Genomic DNA, 16911 nt, shown 5'->3' with positions numbered 1-16911 from the left:
TGGCGATAAAAGTGGCAAAGTATAACTATTTTGCCACTCTTATTGCGTCATCAGATAATTGCCCGGCTGCCCTGTTTAGGGTGACCCGCTCCCTGCTCCACCAGGAAGCGCGGGAGGACCCCTTGGAGGGTAGAGCCGACGATTTTGTACAGTATCTGTATGACAAAATCGCTCAGATTCGGGAACATCTGGACTCTGACTGGGTAGATTCAGCGGGGAGGACAGAGGCAGGTCTTGTGAGTATTATCTGGGAAGAGTTTGATTCTGTGACGCCCGAAGACGTGGACAGGATACTGGGCAGACTGAGCGCAGCCACATGTTTACTGGACCCGTGTCCCTCCTGGTTGGTGCTGGCCTCTCGGGAGGTTACACGAGGCTGGCTCCAGGGGATTATAAATGCTTCCTTGAGTGAGGGTGTCTTCCCTGCCGCCTTGAAAGAGGCGGTGGTGAGGCCTCTCCTCAAGAAACCTTCCCTGGACCCGGCAGTGTTGGCAAATTATCGTCCAGTCTCCAACCTTCGCTTCATTGCGAAGGTTGTTGAGAGTGTGGTAGCGCGACAGCTCCCCCAGTACCTGGATGAATCGTCGTATCTGGATCCGTTCCAGTCGGGCTTCAGGCCTGGGTACAGCACGGAAACGGCATTGGTCGCGTTGGTTGATGATCTCTGGAGGGCTCGGGACAGGGGTTGTTCCTCTGTCCTGGTCCTATTAGACCTCTCAGCGGCTTTTGATACCATCGACCATGGTATCATGCTGCACCGGCTAGAGGAGTTAGGGGTGGGGGGCACCGTCCTACGGTGGTTCTCCTCCTTTCTCTCTGACCGGTCGCAGTCTGTGTTGACAGGGGGGCAGAGGTCGACCCCGAGGCCCCTTGTATGTGGGGTGCCACAAGGGTCGGTCCTCTCGCCCCTTCTGTTCAACATTTATGTGAAGCCGCTGGGTGAGATCATCCGTGGTTTCGGGGTGAAGTACCACCAGTACGCTGACGATACTCAGCTGTACATCTCCACCCCGGACCACCCCAATGATGCCCTTGAAGTGATGTCCCGGTGCCTGGAGGCCGTGCGGATCTGGATGGGGAGGAACAGGCTCAGGCTCAACCCATCCAAGACCGAGTGGTTGTGGTTTCCGACATCCCGATATAGTCAGTTGGCGCCATCACTGACTATTGGGGGCGAGTCATTGCCCCCCACGGAGAGGGCTCGCAACTTGGGTGTCCTCCTGGACTCACGGCTGTCTTTAGAAGAGCATATGACGGCCGTGGCCAGGGGGACTTTTTATCAGGTCCGCCTGATTCGCCAGTTGCGTCCCTTTCTGGATCGGGACTCGTTAAATACGGTCACTCATGCTCTTGTTACTTCCCGCTTGGACTACTGCAATGCTCTCTACATGGGGCTCCCCTTGAGGAGCACCCGGAGGCTCCAGCTGGTCCAGAATGCGGCCGCGCGGGTGGTTATGGGAGCGACATGGCGCTCCCATGTGACCCCCCTCCTGCGCGAGCTGCACTGGCTCCCGGTGGTCTTCCGAGTGCGCTTCAAGGTTTTGGTTACCACCTTTAGAGCGCTCCATGGCATCGGACCGGGGTATCTACGAGACCGCCTTCTGCTACCAATAGCCTCTCACCGACCAGTACGCTCCCATAGAGAGGGGCTCCTCAGGGTGCCGTCGGCCAAACAGTGTCGACTGGCGGCCCCCAGGGGGAGAGCCTTCTCTGTGGGGGCACCTACCATCTGGAACGAGCTCCCCCCAGAGATACGGAAGATCCCGGACCTGCGCACGTTTCGCCGTGCTCTCAAAACTTTTCTATTTCAGCAAGCTGGCCTGGCCTAACTCCCCTCTTTTAAATTCTTAAATTTTAAATTTTTGAATTCGTGATTTTATAAATTGGGTGTTTTAATCTGTGTTTCGGCCGAAATATTTAATAATTTTAAGGGATTTTTAATATTTGTATTGTCTGTATTTTATCTTGGCTGTTCACCGCCCTGAGTCCTTCGGGAGTAGGGCGGTATAGAAATTTGATTAATAAATAAATAAATAAATAAACTGCTAGCAAAAGTGGCATTTGATCATAAGGCGAGGAGGCATCAAGAAATGTTTCCCCTTTTGCATTTGAGCATCCAAGAAGGGACAGGATAGACAAAGAAAAAGGAGGAAAGGGGGGAAGGAAGAAGAAAGAATGAAGAGGGAAGGAAAAAGAAGGGAAGGAAGGAGATTATAATGAGAGAGAGTGAGGGTCTGAGGTAAATCCTGCCTTAGGACTTGACCACCAGCAACCCTGCTGCCTTTTGCCATCCCCTTGTCCCCTCCTCCTGACTTCTTCTGGTGGTCTCCCATCCTATCACTGAAAATGTTTTGGTTACAAAGCCAGGTCTCCTCATAAGGAGAGGGAGGCTCCCTCTGACCCACATACTTTGCTCTCCCGCACACACCACCAGCAACCTGGCCAAGGAGAGCAAGCACAGCAGCAGTGGGAGCTGGCCATGCCCACCACGCCCACGCCCACCATGGCCCCCGAAGTCAATCACAATCCTGATGCGGCCCTCATTGAAATTGAGTTTGACATCCCTGGACTAACAGAAGACCTGAGTGCTGCATGTGTTGCTCTCAAACTTACAAAGTATGAGCCAAGGTTAGAAAAACTATCAACGTGCATACAAAGCAAAAGTCACATTAATCAAAAGCATGCCAAATGCAAACTTTTACCTTTCAATAAAAAGTTGTTTGATTCATTGAAACCTCTGTTATTGTGGGGGTTTTTTCAGTGAAAAGACATCAATCACATATGAGTTGTTTTTTCTAAACTAAAACCTCATTATTCAGGTTAAATTGCCGTGTTGGCACTTCACAATAAATAAGCGGGTTGCAGTTTGGGCGCTCGTTCTCTAAAAGGTTTGCCATCACTGGTCTAAAACTTATACAGTATCAGAGCAGTTCTGTAAGATTGCCTTTTCGTTTTGAATTCTTCCATTCTGTTTTAGCACTGTATTATTGTGGTAAGCTAAAATATTGCCACTTTGATAGGCCCTGGCTTTCAATCTCCATGTAACTTATTTAAGAGGTTCTGTGATTTTTTTATTTCAGTTTGTGTGTATGTAGCAATTTTTGTTCTTGTCATGCCATGCTGCTAAGAAGGAAAAGTTTAACAATGCTGTGTATTCAAGTTAGTATTCTTCTTGTGTTCTATGTGCATAGAAGCTGAACTAAACACAGGGAAATAAATTCATTTAAAGAAACACCAAATAGGATGCCATTCAATTATCTTTTGCTTTGCAACAGTCACCTGCACTAATAATTCTGTAGCAGTGTTAACTTAAATACTTGGAATGGAGTTAGCGAAATCCCATTTTTAAAACCCAAGAGATGCTAGAAGACCACATTTCTGTGGCACATTTGTATTTATGGTCAGACAAAAATAAAATCTGTCCGACATGTTGGCTTCCCGCTTATCGTCATACTGCCTGCTTGTTCTGCTCTTGGTCTGCAGCATGTGTAGTCTCCCAATACATTGTTTCGTAGCGAACAGATGAAGTGCTTACACATTCATAGACTGAGACGCCACAAATTCAGTTGGGTTCTCTTGTAGCGCTGAGCAGATTTCTGTCCTTTGAGCCATGACATTCCCGGCTGGAGTTCTGAATGCTGATGACATGGCCTTTTATTATTAATCAGGAATTCAAATAAAATTAATTTGTTGAAAGCAGAGGAAAGAGTTTTAAATTCAAAGCTAGAAGCCTTCATCCTGCATGAAGTGAACTGAAACTTCTCGGTACTTAAGGAGCTTCTGAAGTGCCATTGACTCTATTAGTACTAGTATTAGGCAAAGATATTTTAGCTACAGAAGAGAAATTTGTTTGAATTATAAATGAAGATTTGACACATGATCAGTTTTAATTCTCAAATCTCTACAGTAGTTAAAGTCATTGCATGGAATATATAGAAATTTCCAGCCAGCACATTTGCTTCTGAAAAATAGTTCTTGGTCAGGTAGTAGTATTATTTCTTTAGCTTAATAATCATGCTTCTTCTTTGACTGCGATTTTATAATTTTTAGATTATTGCAGTAGTCTATTGCAGTAAAAATAACTCTTATGACATGTTATTATTTAAGTACATTTATACAGTTTAAAAGTATGCAAGTAACCATTTTCTCAAACAAGGCTTACAGGAATATTTCATTTTAGAGATGAAACTGTTATGCTAGTACACCTAAGAATATTTTGATTTTTACAGTTGTGTGAAAACAATGAAAATAGGAATGATAAATATTGCAGTAAATCAACTCTTTCCTATATGAGAAGCATATCAAATTTTAAGACAGCAGACTATTTCCTAGCCTTCACATATGCTTTAAAAATGTTTTAATCACAGTACTTTAGAAAAACACTTCCATTCTAAGATTTCCAAGTTTTCAGGTTGGGTTTTCAATAATTTTTATGAAAAATTTAAACTACAACATTAAAAGATAATACAAACCCAAAAAAGAAAATAGAAGGTAAAAGGTAAAAGGTGCAAAAAAGCAAAAAAGAAAAGAAAAAATAGAAAAAAGAAAAAAAACTAAGAAAGCAACTCTCATCACAATAAGTATAAACAACTTCACTGTATCTGGTTGTCTTCTCTTGATTAACAGTTATAAATCTTTTCTTCTCCTAACTTGATTCTTAACTGTAGGCAAGTCCAATAAGCAGTGTTCTTTTTCCAATCCAGATCTCAAGCAAAAAATTTCCAATAGATCCCTAAAATAATAATATTACTTAAAAATATAAAAGTCATTGTTCTATATATTAACTCTTAGGCACAAGCAAATCCAAGATACAATATTTTTCCGGTCCAGATGTCAACAATTCTAGAAGGAACTACCCATACTAAGCGAACTTTGTGTTTTTTCCTTTTGTGGAAAATAATTTTATTTTTTAATCTATTCAAATGATTATTGGCCCTTGTCTTGATTTTATTCAAAACTTTAACAAACCTCTTTTGCAAGTCCAGTAAGAACAAATTATTCCAATTGATCTCTGGGATTGGCATCTTTATTTCCTTCTTAATTTTTAAAACTTAATTTTGTTTTATTTTTATCTACTAGGAAATTCTTACATTGTTCTCCACACTTAAGTGAGAAAAGTTTCATTTGAAATCTTTTTCTGTAACAGCTTCTTCTGGGAACAGGCCTTCATAAGAACACACAGCATAACTGGCATTGTTGATTCAAGATCCTGATATAATTCCTCAAAAATATCTCTGAACACCATTATAAATTACTTACCTTCCAATAATATTTTTTTCTTTTTCATGAAAATACATTTATTCTTTAAAATTAATTTCAAGATCTTTGTATTCACAATCCCATATTTCAACATTTTCTCTGAGCCTTTAATTTATTTCTTTGTATAGTCAAATTAATTCACTTTCTAAAGCCAAAACCGTATCTTGTTTTTGCTGTTTATTTTAAATTCTTAAAGATTATAAAGATACAGGTTCATTTTCTTATATTAAGGATTAAAGACACTCACCCAGTGTTTTCAACTCTGTCATTTTGAAGGTGTCTAACTTATTTATAGCAATTAATATGCAATTTTCTAAGGTGGTTAGAAAAGAAAGTGTGAACTTAGTGTCCTTTAAAGACTCCAACTATGGTTGGAACCATAATGGTAAATTCCCTCATCTTCTAATTTTCTCACCCTCGGAAGACTGTGGCCTTCTCATAAAGAGCAATCATATGGAGCACAGTGTGCTCCAAAACTCACATACTCTCTTTTTCTAGAGAAGCTCAAAGGAGCCAATCTTCTCCTCAGCTCCTTTCTTGGCTACAACAATCAGCTCTACTTTTGTAGAGTCACCTTCATTCCACCATGTTCCTGAACAAGTCCATTTGTTTGTTTTTTATTTTTCTCCATATACATCCTCCATCCTCAATCCAAATAAATAAATAAATCCACAGTTTAGTGCATCATGATAATTGAATTCAAAAATGACAGTAGCATTTTTTTAACCATTTGAGACTTTCATTTATCTTGCCTATTGTCTTCTCTTTCTCTCTGAATTAAGATCAATTCCTAGATATTTTGTTTGTCTTGATCCACATACATTTTTAAGAGGGCAGTACAATTCCTAGCTTTCCCATTTGCTTTGTTTTGACAAGGTCTGTGACATTCAGCAAAGCAAAATTTATGTGCTGTTTACCTGATAAACTGCTACAGAAGCTGGCCAACCTGGCAACAGCTAACTAAACTGTGGGGTAGAAGATTTAGTAGCAGAGTCATTGAACAGACATTAGATTTATGCATTTTTATTCAGATCTTTCAAAGTTTAAGAAGTATCCTTCTGACTTTGTTAAAATGTATTATGTGGGCAGGAAAATAACACACAAATATGCATCTGGAATATATTTGGGACAGGCTTTTATATACACTGTAATTTCATTTAAAAAGTAAGAATAAAAACCATTAAATTTAGGTTGATGTCAGCTTCCTATTAACTTTTTTTAAGGTTTCAAGTTTTAAGATTCTGATAATAGACTACCAACTTTCCAATAGTTAGTAAAAGTTTGGGTTAGTAAAAGTTCGTATTTCAGTACCTGAAGACGACCTCGTCATTTTCTATGATTTACAAGCTTAGATAAAACTGCTCAGTTTATATCATTTGTATCAACCTCAGACACCAGTTTTCTTGAAGCAGAATTTGGATTACTTTAATACTACCCTCATTGAGGCATGTTGAAAATTAAAATGAGAGAAAATATTACTATAAATAAAAAGTAAAATTAGTAAAAATAATTTATGGTCATAATAACTAACAACTGTAATTTATAGTTTAAGTGAGTGGGGACTGTCTAATGGCAATTCCTTCTTGGAATTTAGTGAATATTAAGAACTCTTACAATTTAGGCCAGAAATTATCTATATTGATCAGCTTGTAAAATTTTGACTTTAGATATTAGAATATTGCAGGTGATTAATCTAATTTGTAGTATGAATTCAGAAAATGTCAAACAAATACTTTCCATACAGTATTTTTTTTAAGTTGCTATTTGTCAAAATGTTAGTGTTGTGAAAAAATTAATTTTTATCTGAGCAGTTTGGGAATCTGTGGATATGTAATGTAATTTGAAACTTATTCTTCTGGGTATAAGTCCCTTGAAAACAACTTTAATACAGAGATCATTCTTTGTAATTACGAAGGTTAATATTTGAAATATTCCTTCAGTGAAATGACTCTGGGCTATACTATCTGCCAACTTGTTAAAACTTTTTTTTGTCTTAAATGCAAATATATATAGACATTCAGGAAGAATGTGTTTTGTTGACGTTTCTATACGTGTTTGCAAGATCAAAAAACAAAACTTAACATGCCAAATGTTTTTTTATGACAGATTGCACCAAAAAAAGACAGAGGGCCAGAGCTAGGGATAAAAAAGTGAATTACAATTTACCTGTGTTGGCTGTAAACAATACATTGTAGTGTACGTGTGAATTATGTTTCACAATCTGTCTCCTTGATTTTTACCCAAGATCATTAGTGAGCAATTTTAGTAATGACATTAGAAGGATTGTATATGAATCTTCAATCTTGGTACTTGAGTTAAAAATACATTCTTAAGTTTTTATGAAGAAAGATAGCTTACAGAAAATAAATCCTCACATAAAATGCCCAATGTTTTTAGTTATTAAAATATTGGGAAGTTATACAGGAATGGAAGGCCAAAAAGGGGAAAAAAAGAAAAGCGGGAAGACTAGGGATTGGGGAAACTGCTATATGGAAGTACATCCATACAGTATCATTATCAAGGTGGTTTTATACGCAAAAACTCAAGCCAGACCTTTAATTACTTGTACTTAATCATTAAATATACTATTTAATAGAATCAGTATCCAGATTGAACTATAAATGTCTCTGAAAGTAAAAGTCTGAATTATTCACTGATTAAAATAAGTATTCATTCACTGGATGAAATGTAAATAGGTTAGAGTCCTGACAAAAATGTAGAACTCTGGAATGTTCCAACTGAGTTTCTACATAGGCACATAAACCATGTATGTACTTTCACAGATGATCATTTGAAGAACCACAGATACTGTTAAATTTGTTTGTGTATGTTAAATGTGATATTGACACAGATTACATCATGGTGAATGAGGCTGGAGATAGTAGCCAAAGCAGTGGTGAAATGTAAAAATTTGTTACTACTGGTTCTGTGGGGGTGCTTGGGGGGAATGTGACTGGGTGGGCATGGTTTTTTTTTTTACTTTTAAAACCATTTTTTCTACAACCTCTTCAGCTGAAGAGGTTGTAAAAAAATGCTTTCAAAAGCCTCTGATGATCCCAGCTGAGTTGCCTGATCGGGAGAGGCTTTTTTTCTTTTAAAAACATTTTTTCTACAACCTCTTCGGCCGAAGGGTTATTAAAAAAATGCTTTTAAAAGCCTCTGACAATCCCAGCTGAACCGCGCGATCATCAGAGGCTTTTTTTTTTTTTTACTTTTAAAAGCATTTTTTCGGCCGAAGAGAAAAAATTTTTGTAGAAAAAATGGTTTTAAAATTTTTTAAAAAGCCTCTGATGATTGCGCGGGTCAACTGGGCATGGGGGAGGGAGCGGGCAGGGATTTTTGCTACCGGTTATCTAAATCACCCACCTCCCTCGCTACCGGATTGGGCGATCCGGTCCGAACCGGGAGCATTTCACCCCTGAGCCAAAGCCCCTTGTATCCTGTGTGTTCTGTCCCCCCTCCTCACACAGGCAAACGTAATACCAAGCACGCCTGCCAATATTTTATTAGGTAAACAGATTAGAATTCTTGGCAGACCAGGGTTTTGGCAGCAGACTGCCGAATGCCTGCCAAGACAGGTTTCACTCCCATAAAGCAGAAGAGGACTTATCTTTAGTCTGTTCCAGGAGCAACAAATTATCTACGAGACAAGAGTTTAGTCAATGTTCAGTCCAAAATATATCCAAGCCGAATTTCAGAGATCACGATGTGATTTGCAGGGTTTAACTTTGTCCATCACAAAGCCTGAAGAGCAATCTCACCCACTTTTATTCCTGGTGGGGCGTGGCTCCGTGACTCAGCTCAATCTCTGGCCCTCCCACGCCTCTTCCATTGCTGCGCACGCTTCTCCCTCCAACGCTGCCTGGGATCAAGCCAGGATTCATCCTCCTCGCTCCCTATCAATTGGTGCTCTGATATGCCTTCCTCCTGGCACATCCCAGGCTGTTCCTCCTGGCCTTCAGATGGAACCTGAGGCATTGCCAGAAAGGAGGGTCCTGGAGAGGGAGGCCTTGTCATCCCCATCACCTTCTGAATCCTCTTCCTCTTTTAGGACAGGCTTGGGAGGCGGGGTCACAACATTGTGTTTGGGAGTTATTTTACAGTGATAAGTTAATAAATATCACAAGGAAAGTTTTCAAAAGGATTTCATAGTCCCCTGATTCTTGAGGATTATTTATTTTCCAGAATCTAGCTGAATTGCACAGTGAGATCATAGAGAGGGAAGATATTTTAGTCCATCCTCCTTGAGCGATGTAATATAACAGGTTTGTCAAGAAGGAATCTGGCAGTAGCTGATGAATAAAATGAAGCATCATGGGTAGTGTAGAGTACTTCTCTTTTCTTCTATATAGAATAGGATTAGTAAATGTCACTCTAGGTGTCCTTATATATTGGCTTTTTTCATCATAGTTTGGAAGAAAGGAATCAAAAGTGAAATAATCAAAATTGCAAATAAATATATCAGCTACTGGTATGATATAACATTCTTCTTCAAATTTGCTAATTTTCAGTATATTGTGGGCCCTCTATTAATTCATTTTACTGAATAGAATAAATGTGATGGCCATTGCTTAAGTTGTGAACCAGCCAAAAAATAAACTCAGGAGGAAGTGGAGGAGACAATACTGGAGAATAGTTAAGGCAAACTGTGAACCAGTTCAATAAATAGAGATAGAAATGGCGGAAAACACTGTTGGGAAATAGCTATTTAAATTATGAATCAGTTAAATATTAGACTTTAAAATAAAGTATTGTGAGAGTGACAAATTTTAGATGGAAATGTTGATTGATTTAGAAACGAGAGGAGGAAAATATTCTTTGTCAAGATTATGGATACTAGTTGCCATTTAAAAGAGGTACAATATAGACTCGATGTAATGGGTCTTAGAAATGAGGAATATATATGAAATATTGATTGTTAAAATGACAAAGATTTGGAATGATGTTTATTTGGAAATAATTGTTTAGAATTTAGGGTGACATAGTAGAATGTTCAAAATCTAAATGTTTAGAATAAGATTTCTTTTTCTTTTTTTTTCTTTTTTCTTTTTAAGAGGGAAATGGATAAAATTTGGAGCAAAATTGGTTGAGGGAATGTGAGTAATTGTATTTACTTTACACCGGATCAAATCCTTGCTCTAAAAAGATGTATTTTATGTTTTAAAAAATAAAAAAACTTTTCAAAAAAAATTGCAAATAAATATATCAGCTACTGGTATAATATAACATTTTTCTTCAAATTTGCCAATTTTCAGTATATTGTGGGCCCTCTACTAATTCATTTTGCTGAATAGAATAAATGTGATGGCCATTGCTTTTTGGTCCTGCTTGTAACTTTCAAGGACTCATTTCAGGCTGATGCTGGTAATACATTTCTGATTTATATAGACATTTCAGTAAAAAAAAAGTTGTGCTATTAGCATGAATGTATAATGTTGATACATGATCTATTACCAAATTTTAACTAACCTTTTCTCCTTTGCTTGATATTTTAGGGTAGAGCTTTGCTGCATTGGGCATGTGATAGAGGACATAAAGAACTTGCTACAGTACTTCTCCAACACACTGCTGATATCAATAGCCAGGTATGAGCTGAAGCTACAATGAATGTGTTCACCTTCTATAATTTGGAGTAAAGAAATTACAGTAGATTGTTTTCAGTAGCACTATTAATTTAAATACAGAACATTTTTTAAGTGACATGGTTTGAAAACAGTAGTGACAAGAAAAGGATTATTTAACTCTTTTCTTCTCACACTTCTGGAATAGGAATTCTGCTTTCCTATTGGTGTATTAATGTGGGGAGACATGGACAGTGACTGCTTCTTTATTTTGGTGGTGAAAAAAGCAGGTTGAAAAATGTACTCTTATGTGAGCAGGCAGAAAACAGTAAACAGCACCTTTCCCGGAATGAGTTGAAATAATAGTGAATTGGAATTGAAGAATTTTCGAGAAACAAGTCAGAAGGTTTGATTGGTGAAAGCACTGGCTGTTATGAAATGGCACAGCAGATGTAGGAGAAGGGGTGGCAGAGCCTGGGGTGGAGTCAAAAGAGGAATCAGCCCTACAAGTGGTCTAAGTCCAACCCTCTTGAATTCCATTATCTTGTGGCCAAAATAGTGCTGACCTTTCATTGACTAGATTCCTGCACATAAGCATGAGCAATAAATTAATTTAATTGGAACTTAACATTTGGCCCTGATGTTTTGTGCCTGACAGCATATCACTAGGTAGATTGAAAACCGAAGAACAAAGCTATGATGAAAAATGAGTGAATAAATGAATGAAAACAATAAATAGAAAACAAAAGGGAAAGTTTGTTTAAAATATTCTTTCTCCATCTATGAGGAGTAGAGGCCTAAAGCTGCTGCAGAAGGAGAACTATTCCATAATTACAGGCAACATGTTTATGCTAATATGGAAAAGAAGGAAGATTTCTAGTAGAGGTATATCTGACATTCATCAGGAGCTCTTGTTAGGAACCGTACTCCTGAACATATACAGAATGCTGAAAGAATACTGAATACGTAAGACACAACATGGCTCATTCAAAAAGAAAAATGTTTGAAATATAATTTTTTTATATTCCAGAGTCTGGGCTTAGCCCAACAATCAATCAGTGACTATACCGTGTTTCCCCATAAATAAGATCCTGTCTTATATCTTTTTGAACCCCGAAATAAGCGCTTGGCCTTATTTTTGGGGAGGTCTTATTATTTTGGGGCGCATGGAGCAAGATGGGGATCTCTTGCCATCTTACCTGATTTTCAGCTCTGTGTTTAAATATTTTCAGGGAGGGCTTCTTTTCGGGGGGAGGCTTATTTTAGCACATGCGCTCAAAAGCCTGATTGGGCTTATTATCAGGGGATGTCTTATTTTTGGGGAAACAGGGTACATTATATTAAATATAATTTTAAAGAGAGAGAAGTATAAGAGAAAAAAAGATGGGAAGTTCCCTTTTGTCTCTTAAACAGAGAAACTCAATAATAATCGGCCAGATGAAACAGACAAGTCCCTTACCTTATTATTTGTCCTAGTGGTCAATACAGCTCATAAGTGCAAATAAATTATGTAGTCTTCAATAAATATTCTATTTAGGTTTATTAATATGGTTTAGTTATCATCAACAGATTGGGAAACATTTAAGTGACTGCTGAAAAACCCAAAGAAGTATTTTTAGTTATATGCCTAGGAAAAAGATAAAAAATAAAATTTCAAGTGCTGTGATTTATTGGGCAGACAATGTAAATTGCATCTATTTCCATGTAATGTTGCATAAGTAAAATTTAAGTTTCAATAGTTATTAAATATGTGAAATATGTGGTAATAGGAAATTGCATCTATTGATATCACAAAAATATAAAATACAGTTAAATCTTTATCTATTGATAAATTAGATGCCATCAACTGCTGTCAACTTTTAGTGACCATATTGATTGATTTTCTTCAGGAAGGTGTGTCCTCATCTTGGTTCTTCAGGTCTTCCAATGGCATACCTATTGTTATCGTAATTAAGTCCATTCACCCACTTGCTGCTGAACATACTCTTCTTTCCTTCCACCTGTCACAGCATTTAGAGCTCTCCTGAGAGCTAAGTCTTTGCATAATGTGTCTGAAATATGATAATTGATCTTGGTTATTTGTACCTTGAGCAAGAGTTCTGGGATAATTTATTCAATGATACATTTGTTTGTTTGTTTTTGTTCATTATCAGTGGTATTCTCAGGAGTCTTCTCCTACACTAAAATTCAAAAACTTCAATATTCTATTCTGTTTCTCCAAAGTTCAACTTTCACTTGTATAGAGTGTTACAGAGGAAATCATTACTGCAAGATTCTGATTTTGTCAGGTATAAATGCAAACCAGGCATCTGAATATTTTTTTCAAAGTCTTCATTGACTTTAGAGATCTTTCGGAAGACTTTACTTGGCTTTTTTGGTGTCTGTTTCCATCTTTAATATCTTTACAGATATTGGTGTAATAGTTGTTATCTTTTTAAACAGCTCTTTGTAATTGTTTGCTAATTTTTTTCTTGAAATTTTGATCTTTCTTGTCTTTGACTTCTTTTCTCTTCTTAGCAAATTAATCGGTTTATTCTGACATCCAGTTTGCGTTCTTGTGCTTCTTGATCTGTGGCAGTTGCTTTTCACTTTCATTATTAACAACTTTTTGCCATTCCTCAGTTCCCAATCAATTTAATGATTGGAACATAAACCTGGATAACTGTCATATTAAACATAGTCCGTTGTCCACATAGTCTAATTGATACTGTTTGATCACCGATTACATTGTAACCAAATAATTTTTGTTATTTTCTTCCTAGCTGTAACAATGTCCTATGTAATAAAAGGTGTGATCTTTCTACAGGAAATGACTTTATTCCAGTCCATCTCAATTCCCTGATTGACAATGTGGTCCATTCATTTCATCATTCACTGTGTTAAGCTTACTGACTTCTGTGTTTTTACATTCCATGTTCCCACTGTAATTCTCTCTGCAGCTTTGGATTTTATTTAAATCCAAAGAATAATCCCAAAGTAAACGGGGACATCAGCAACAGTCCCAAAAGCTTTAATCTATCTATAACAGAAATACCATTACTATTTCCATTTAATACTGATCCTACACCTACTGCCTTTTAACTTCTGCATTATTTAGATGAAGCTAATACAAATAAGGCTATACTTTGTGATCCACTTTCATTAAAATTAAATAAAAGAATATTCATTTGAGAAATAGCTCACTTACTATGTTCCTCACAAACTCTTTTCTGTTATATTTATTTTCATATAATGGGCAGCATAAAAGATAATAGGGTTAATCCACAATCTGAGAATGACGAGCAGTCTTTTTTAAAAAAAAATTAGAGAAATTTGTAGTATCATCTTTCAATTGCTGCTGAAGGCACAGTGTGCATTCTTAAAGCTGCAAATATTTTCCAGATTCTGGTTTGGAATGCTTACCTCATTTGTGATCCAGTTTTAACCTATTATGCCAAGCTGAGAAACTAGTTGTAACCTTAAGATTCTTTTCCCTCTTAGTCAGAAGCTTTTGAAATTGCCACATAGTATTGAATCACAGTGACAGTATGACCAGTCTTCCTTACCTCAAATAATAGGAAAAAGTCCCATCTCTTTGAGTGTTAATTATTACCTTTGACAGTACATTTTAAAAGAGGTGGTGATTGCTTAGAAAATGGAGGATGCACAAAGGGTTGTTTTGGGGAGGGAAGCCTTGCTTTGTGTTGAAAAAGATAATTTGTCTAATCTAATTACCTAAATCCTTAGCCATAGGCCATTTCCTGATGGGTGGTTGTGTGCAAGAATTATGCTGGGAACTAAACGATTTAAACTTCTTTAAAATGAATGACTGTCCCAAATTAAAAAAAAAAAAATATTTGCAATAACACTTTGAAAACAATGTAGATACAAATGTACAGTCTCAGTTTCTCACAAATATCCTATGGGATATAAGAGTTTAGATTCTTTTATAAATTATTACCAATAGAAAGGTAAATGGGGGAGAAAAAGTGAAGCCTGAAGAGAACATTATGTTCAGCAGTCATTCAGCATCCCGTTCAAAGCTCTGGATTACTGTTTCTTTTGGGTTCCAAATTCAGTGGCAAAATAAGTTCACTGGATGGGAAATAAGGCTCCACAAGATTGGTGTCTGAAATCATTACTGTAACCCTAGAAATGAATTGATAAACTAGAATGAAAACCAATACTCTCTGGATCTTCAACTGCTATTCCTTAAATTATAGCAGCACAACTCATCATAAAGCAAGATAAAGAATTCAAGACCTTGTTGACTGCATCAATGCAGTTATTTTTCAAGAACTACAGAAGTGGTTTTCATTCATTTCTTTATGGATTTTACTTCCCAATCTTGTCAATAATAATTCTTGAATTCTTAGATGGTCTCCCATCCAAATACAAATCAAAATTGACTCTCCTTAGTTTTCCAGATCAACCAAAGTTGACTAGGGGTTGCCACTTAGTGAAACTCTGAATAATCAGACAGTATATGTCTGAATATATGTGGAGGAAAGATGGATTAGAAGAAGGTCATGTTTAAATATTGAACTAAGATATATCAATAACCTATGCTATGTAGCTGCCACTAGTCTGATACCTGAAAATGCAAATGATCTCCAAGTTCTAGTAATGAAAGTAAAGGGACTTTAAAACTTTACAGTTTTAAAAAATGGGGCTCTCATTTATCCAACTCCAGTATAAAAAAGACCAAATTAATGACAAGAGGGACCCTTTTAGAACTGACACTGAAGATACAGAAATGGTAGCTAACTTTCACTTTTGAGAACTGATTTATCAGTTAAAGGAACCTGTAATCAAGAAATACATCACAGGCTAATGTTTGCTAAAATAATAATGAAAGCCTTGGATGAGATATTCAGTTATCATGGTGTGTCTATGCCTAAAGGTAAAGGTTTCCCTGCCAGTTGTGTCTTGACTGTAGGGGGCAGTTTCTCATGTCCATTTCTTAGCCAGAGTGGTCTGAAGACATTTCCGTGTTCATGTAGTCAGCATGACTAGTAACGACATGCACTCTGAGTAATGGGAACTCACCCCATCACAGTGAGACCTGCGCTATCAGTTTTCCAGCGGAGCTAGTGTGCCCTCTCATGTCTCTATGCCTACAGGGATCAAAATTGTTCATATTGCAAAGGAAATTTTAATTTTTTTCTTTCTTTTTAGCTTTCTGCACTTTCATTTTTTCTTTGTTTTCTTTGTTTTCTTTTGTATTATTTTATGTTAGTTTCTTTGTTTTTTAAAAAAAATTTCAATAAAATTTATTTTTTAAAAAGGAATATGGTCCTATGTATGAAACATAGGTTAAGTCATCTTCCCCTCCTCCAACCTGAAAAGTTTGGGAGCATCTCTGGGTTGTTGTAGAAGATTATTATAGCTTTTCTCTTTAAATATCCTCCATGTGATTTTCTCATATTCAATGCTTATTGAAAGAAGTTAATCACCAAGCTACCCAGTAATAGTACTGACAAGAAAGGTCAGAAGCTAAGTGGTTTAGATGCCATTTTTATTTCACAGGAGCTTTGGACATGTATATAATAATTGCCAAGGTGTATGGCAAGCTACCAGTGCTTCTTTTAGGAGAAGAAAAATACATTTTTCAAACATTTGTCTGAAGATAAATGGCTTTTGGACAAGGCTTTTATGCTGAGGTGAACAAGATGTCCAAGCAACAGATTATCATTTCTAGACATATTGATGATTTTGTTGCTAAATCCATAGCTGGAAAAGTAGCACTGAAGCTTCATGCTTACTTAACATTCTCTGGCCCTTCAGCACTGAAAGAAGTGAACCCATATTGAAAAAATTCCATTTGAAGGAAAAAGTTTATTCAATTTTATGGCAAATAACCATCATAATCTTGAATGCCTTTGAACAAATGGTCATAAATTGAGGACTGCCTGTATAGTCCATCCCATTTAGATATCCAATCTAGAGCAGATGCAGCTATAGTATTTTTGTACTATCATCTATTTTCTCATAATAGCATTGGACCCATTGCTTTAAGGTAAGCTAACTTGGCTTCTATACATGTACGTAATACATAGAGGACACAAGAAAAACATCAGTTTCCTTGTAACTGGTTCTCTGAATTGTCATC

General features: G+C 37.1%; 1 protein-coding gene across 1 annotated transcript in view; it reads left to right on the top strand.

The window, feature by feature from the left end:
- The window catches only part of ACBD6 (acyl-CoA binding domain containing 6), a 123310-nt gene that overhangs the window by 48353 nt on the left and 58046 nt on the right, over positions 1 to 16911 (top strand). The window contains 1 exon segment of the mRNA XM_070939264.1: positions 10755 to 10844. Coding sequence (XP_070795365.1) covers positions 10755 to 10844 — 90 coding nt within the window.

The sequence above is a fragment of the Pituophis catenifer genome, unplaced genomic scaffold (genome assembly GCF_029215685.1).
Source record: "Pituophis catenifer annectens isolate HBS135680 unplaced genomic scaffold, rPitCat1.0.hap2 SCAF_3, whole genome shotgun sequence".
NCBI lineage: Eukaryota > Metazoa > Chordata > Lepidosauria > Squamata > Colubridae > Pituophis > Pituophis catenifer.
This window is presented reverse-complemented; position numbering and strand designations above follow the sequence as displayed.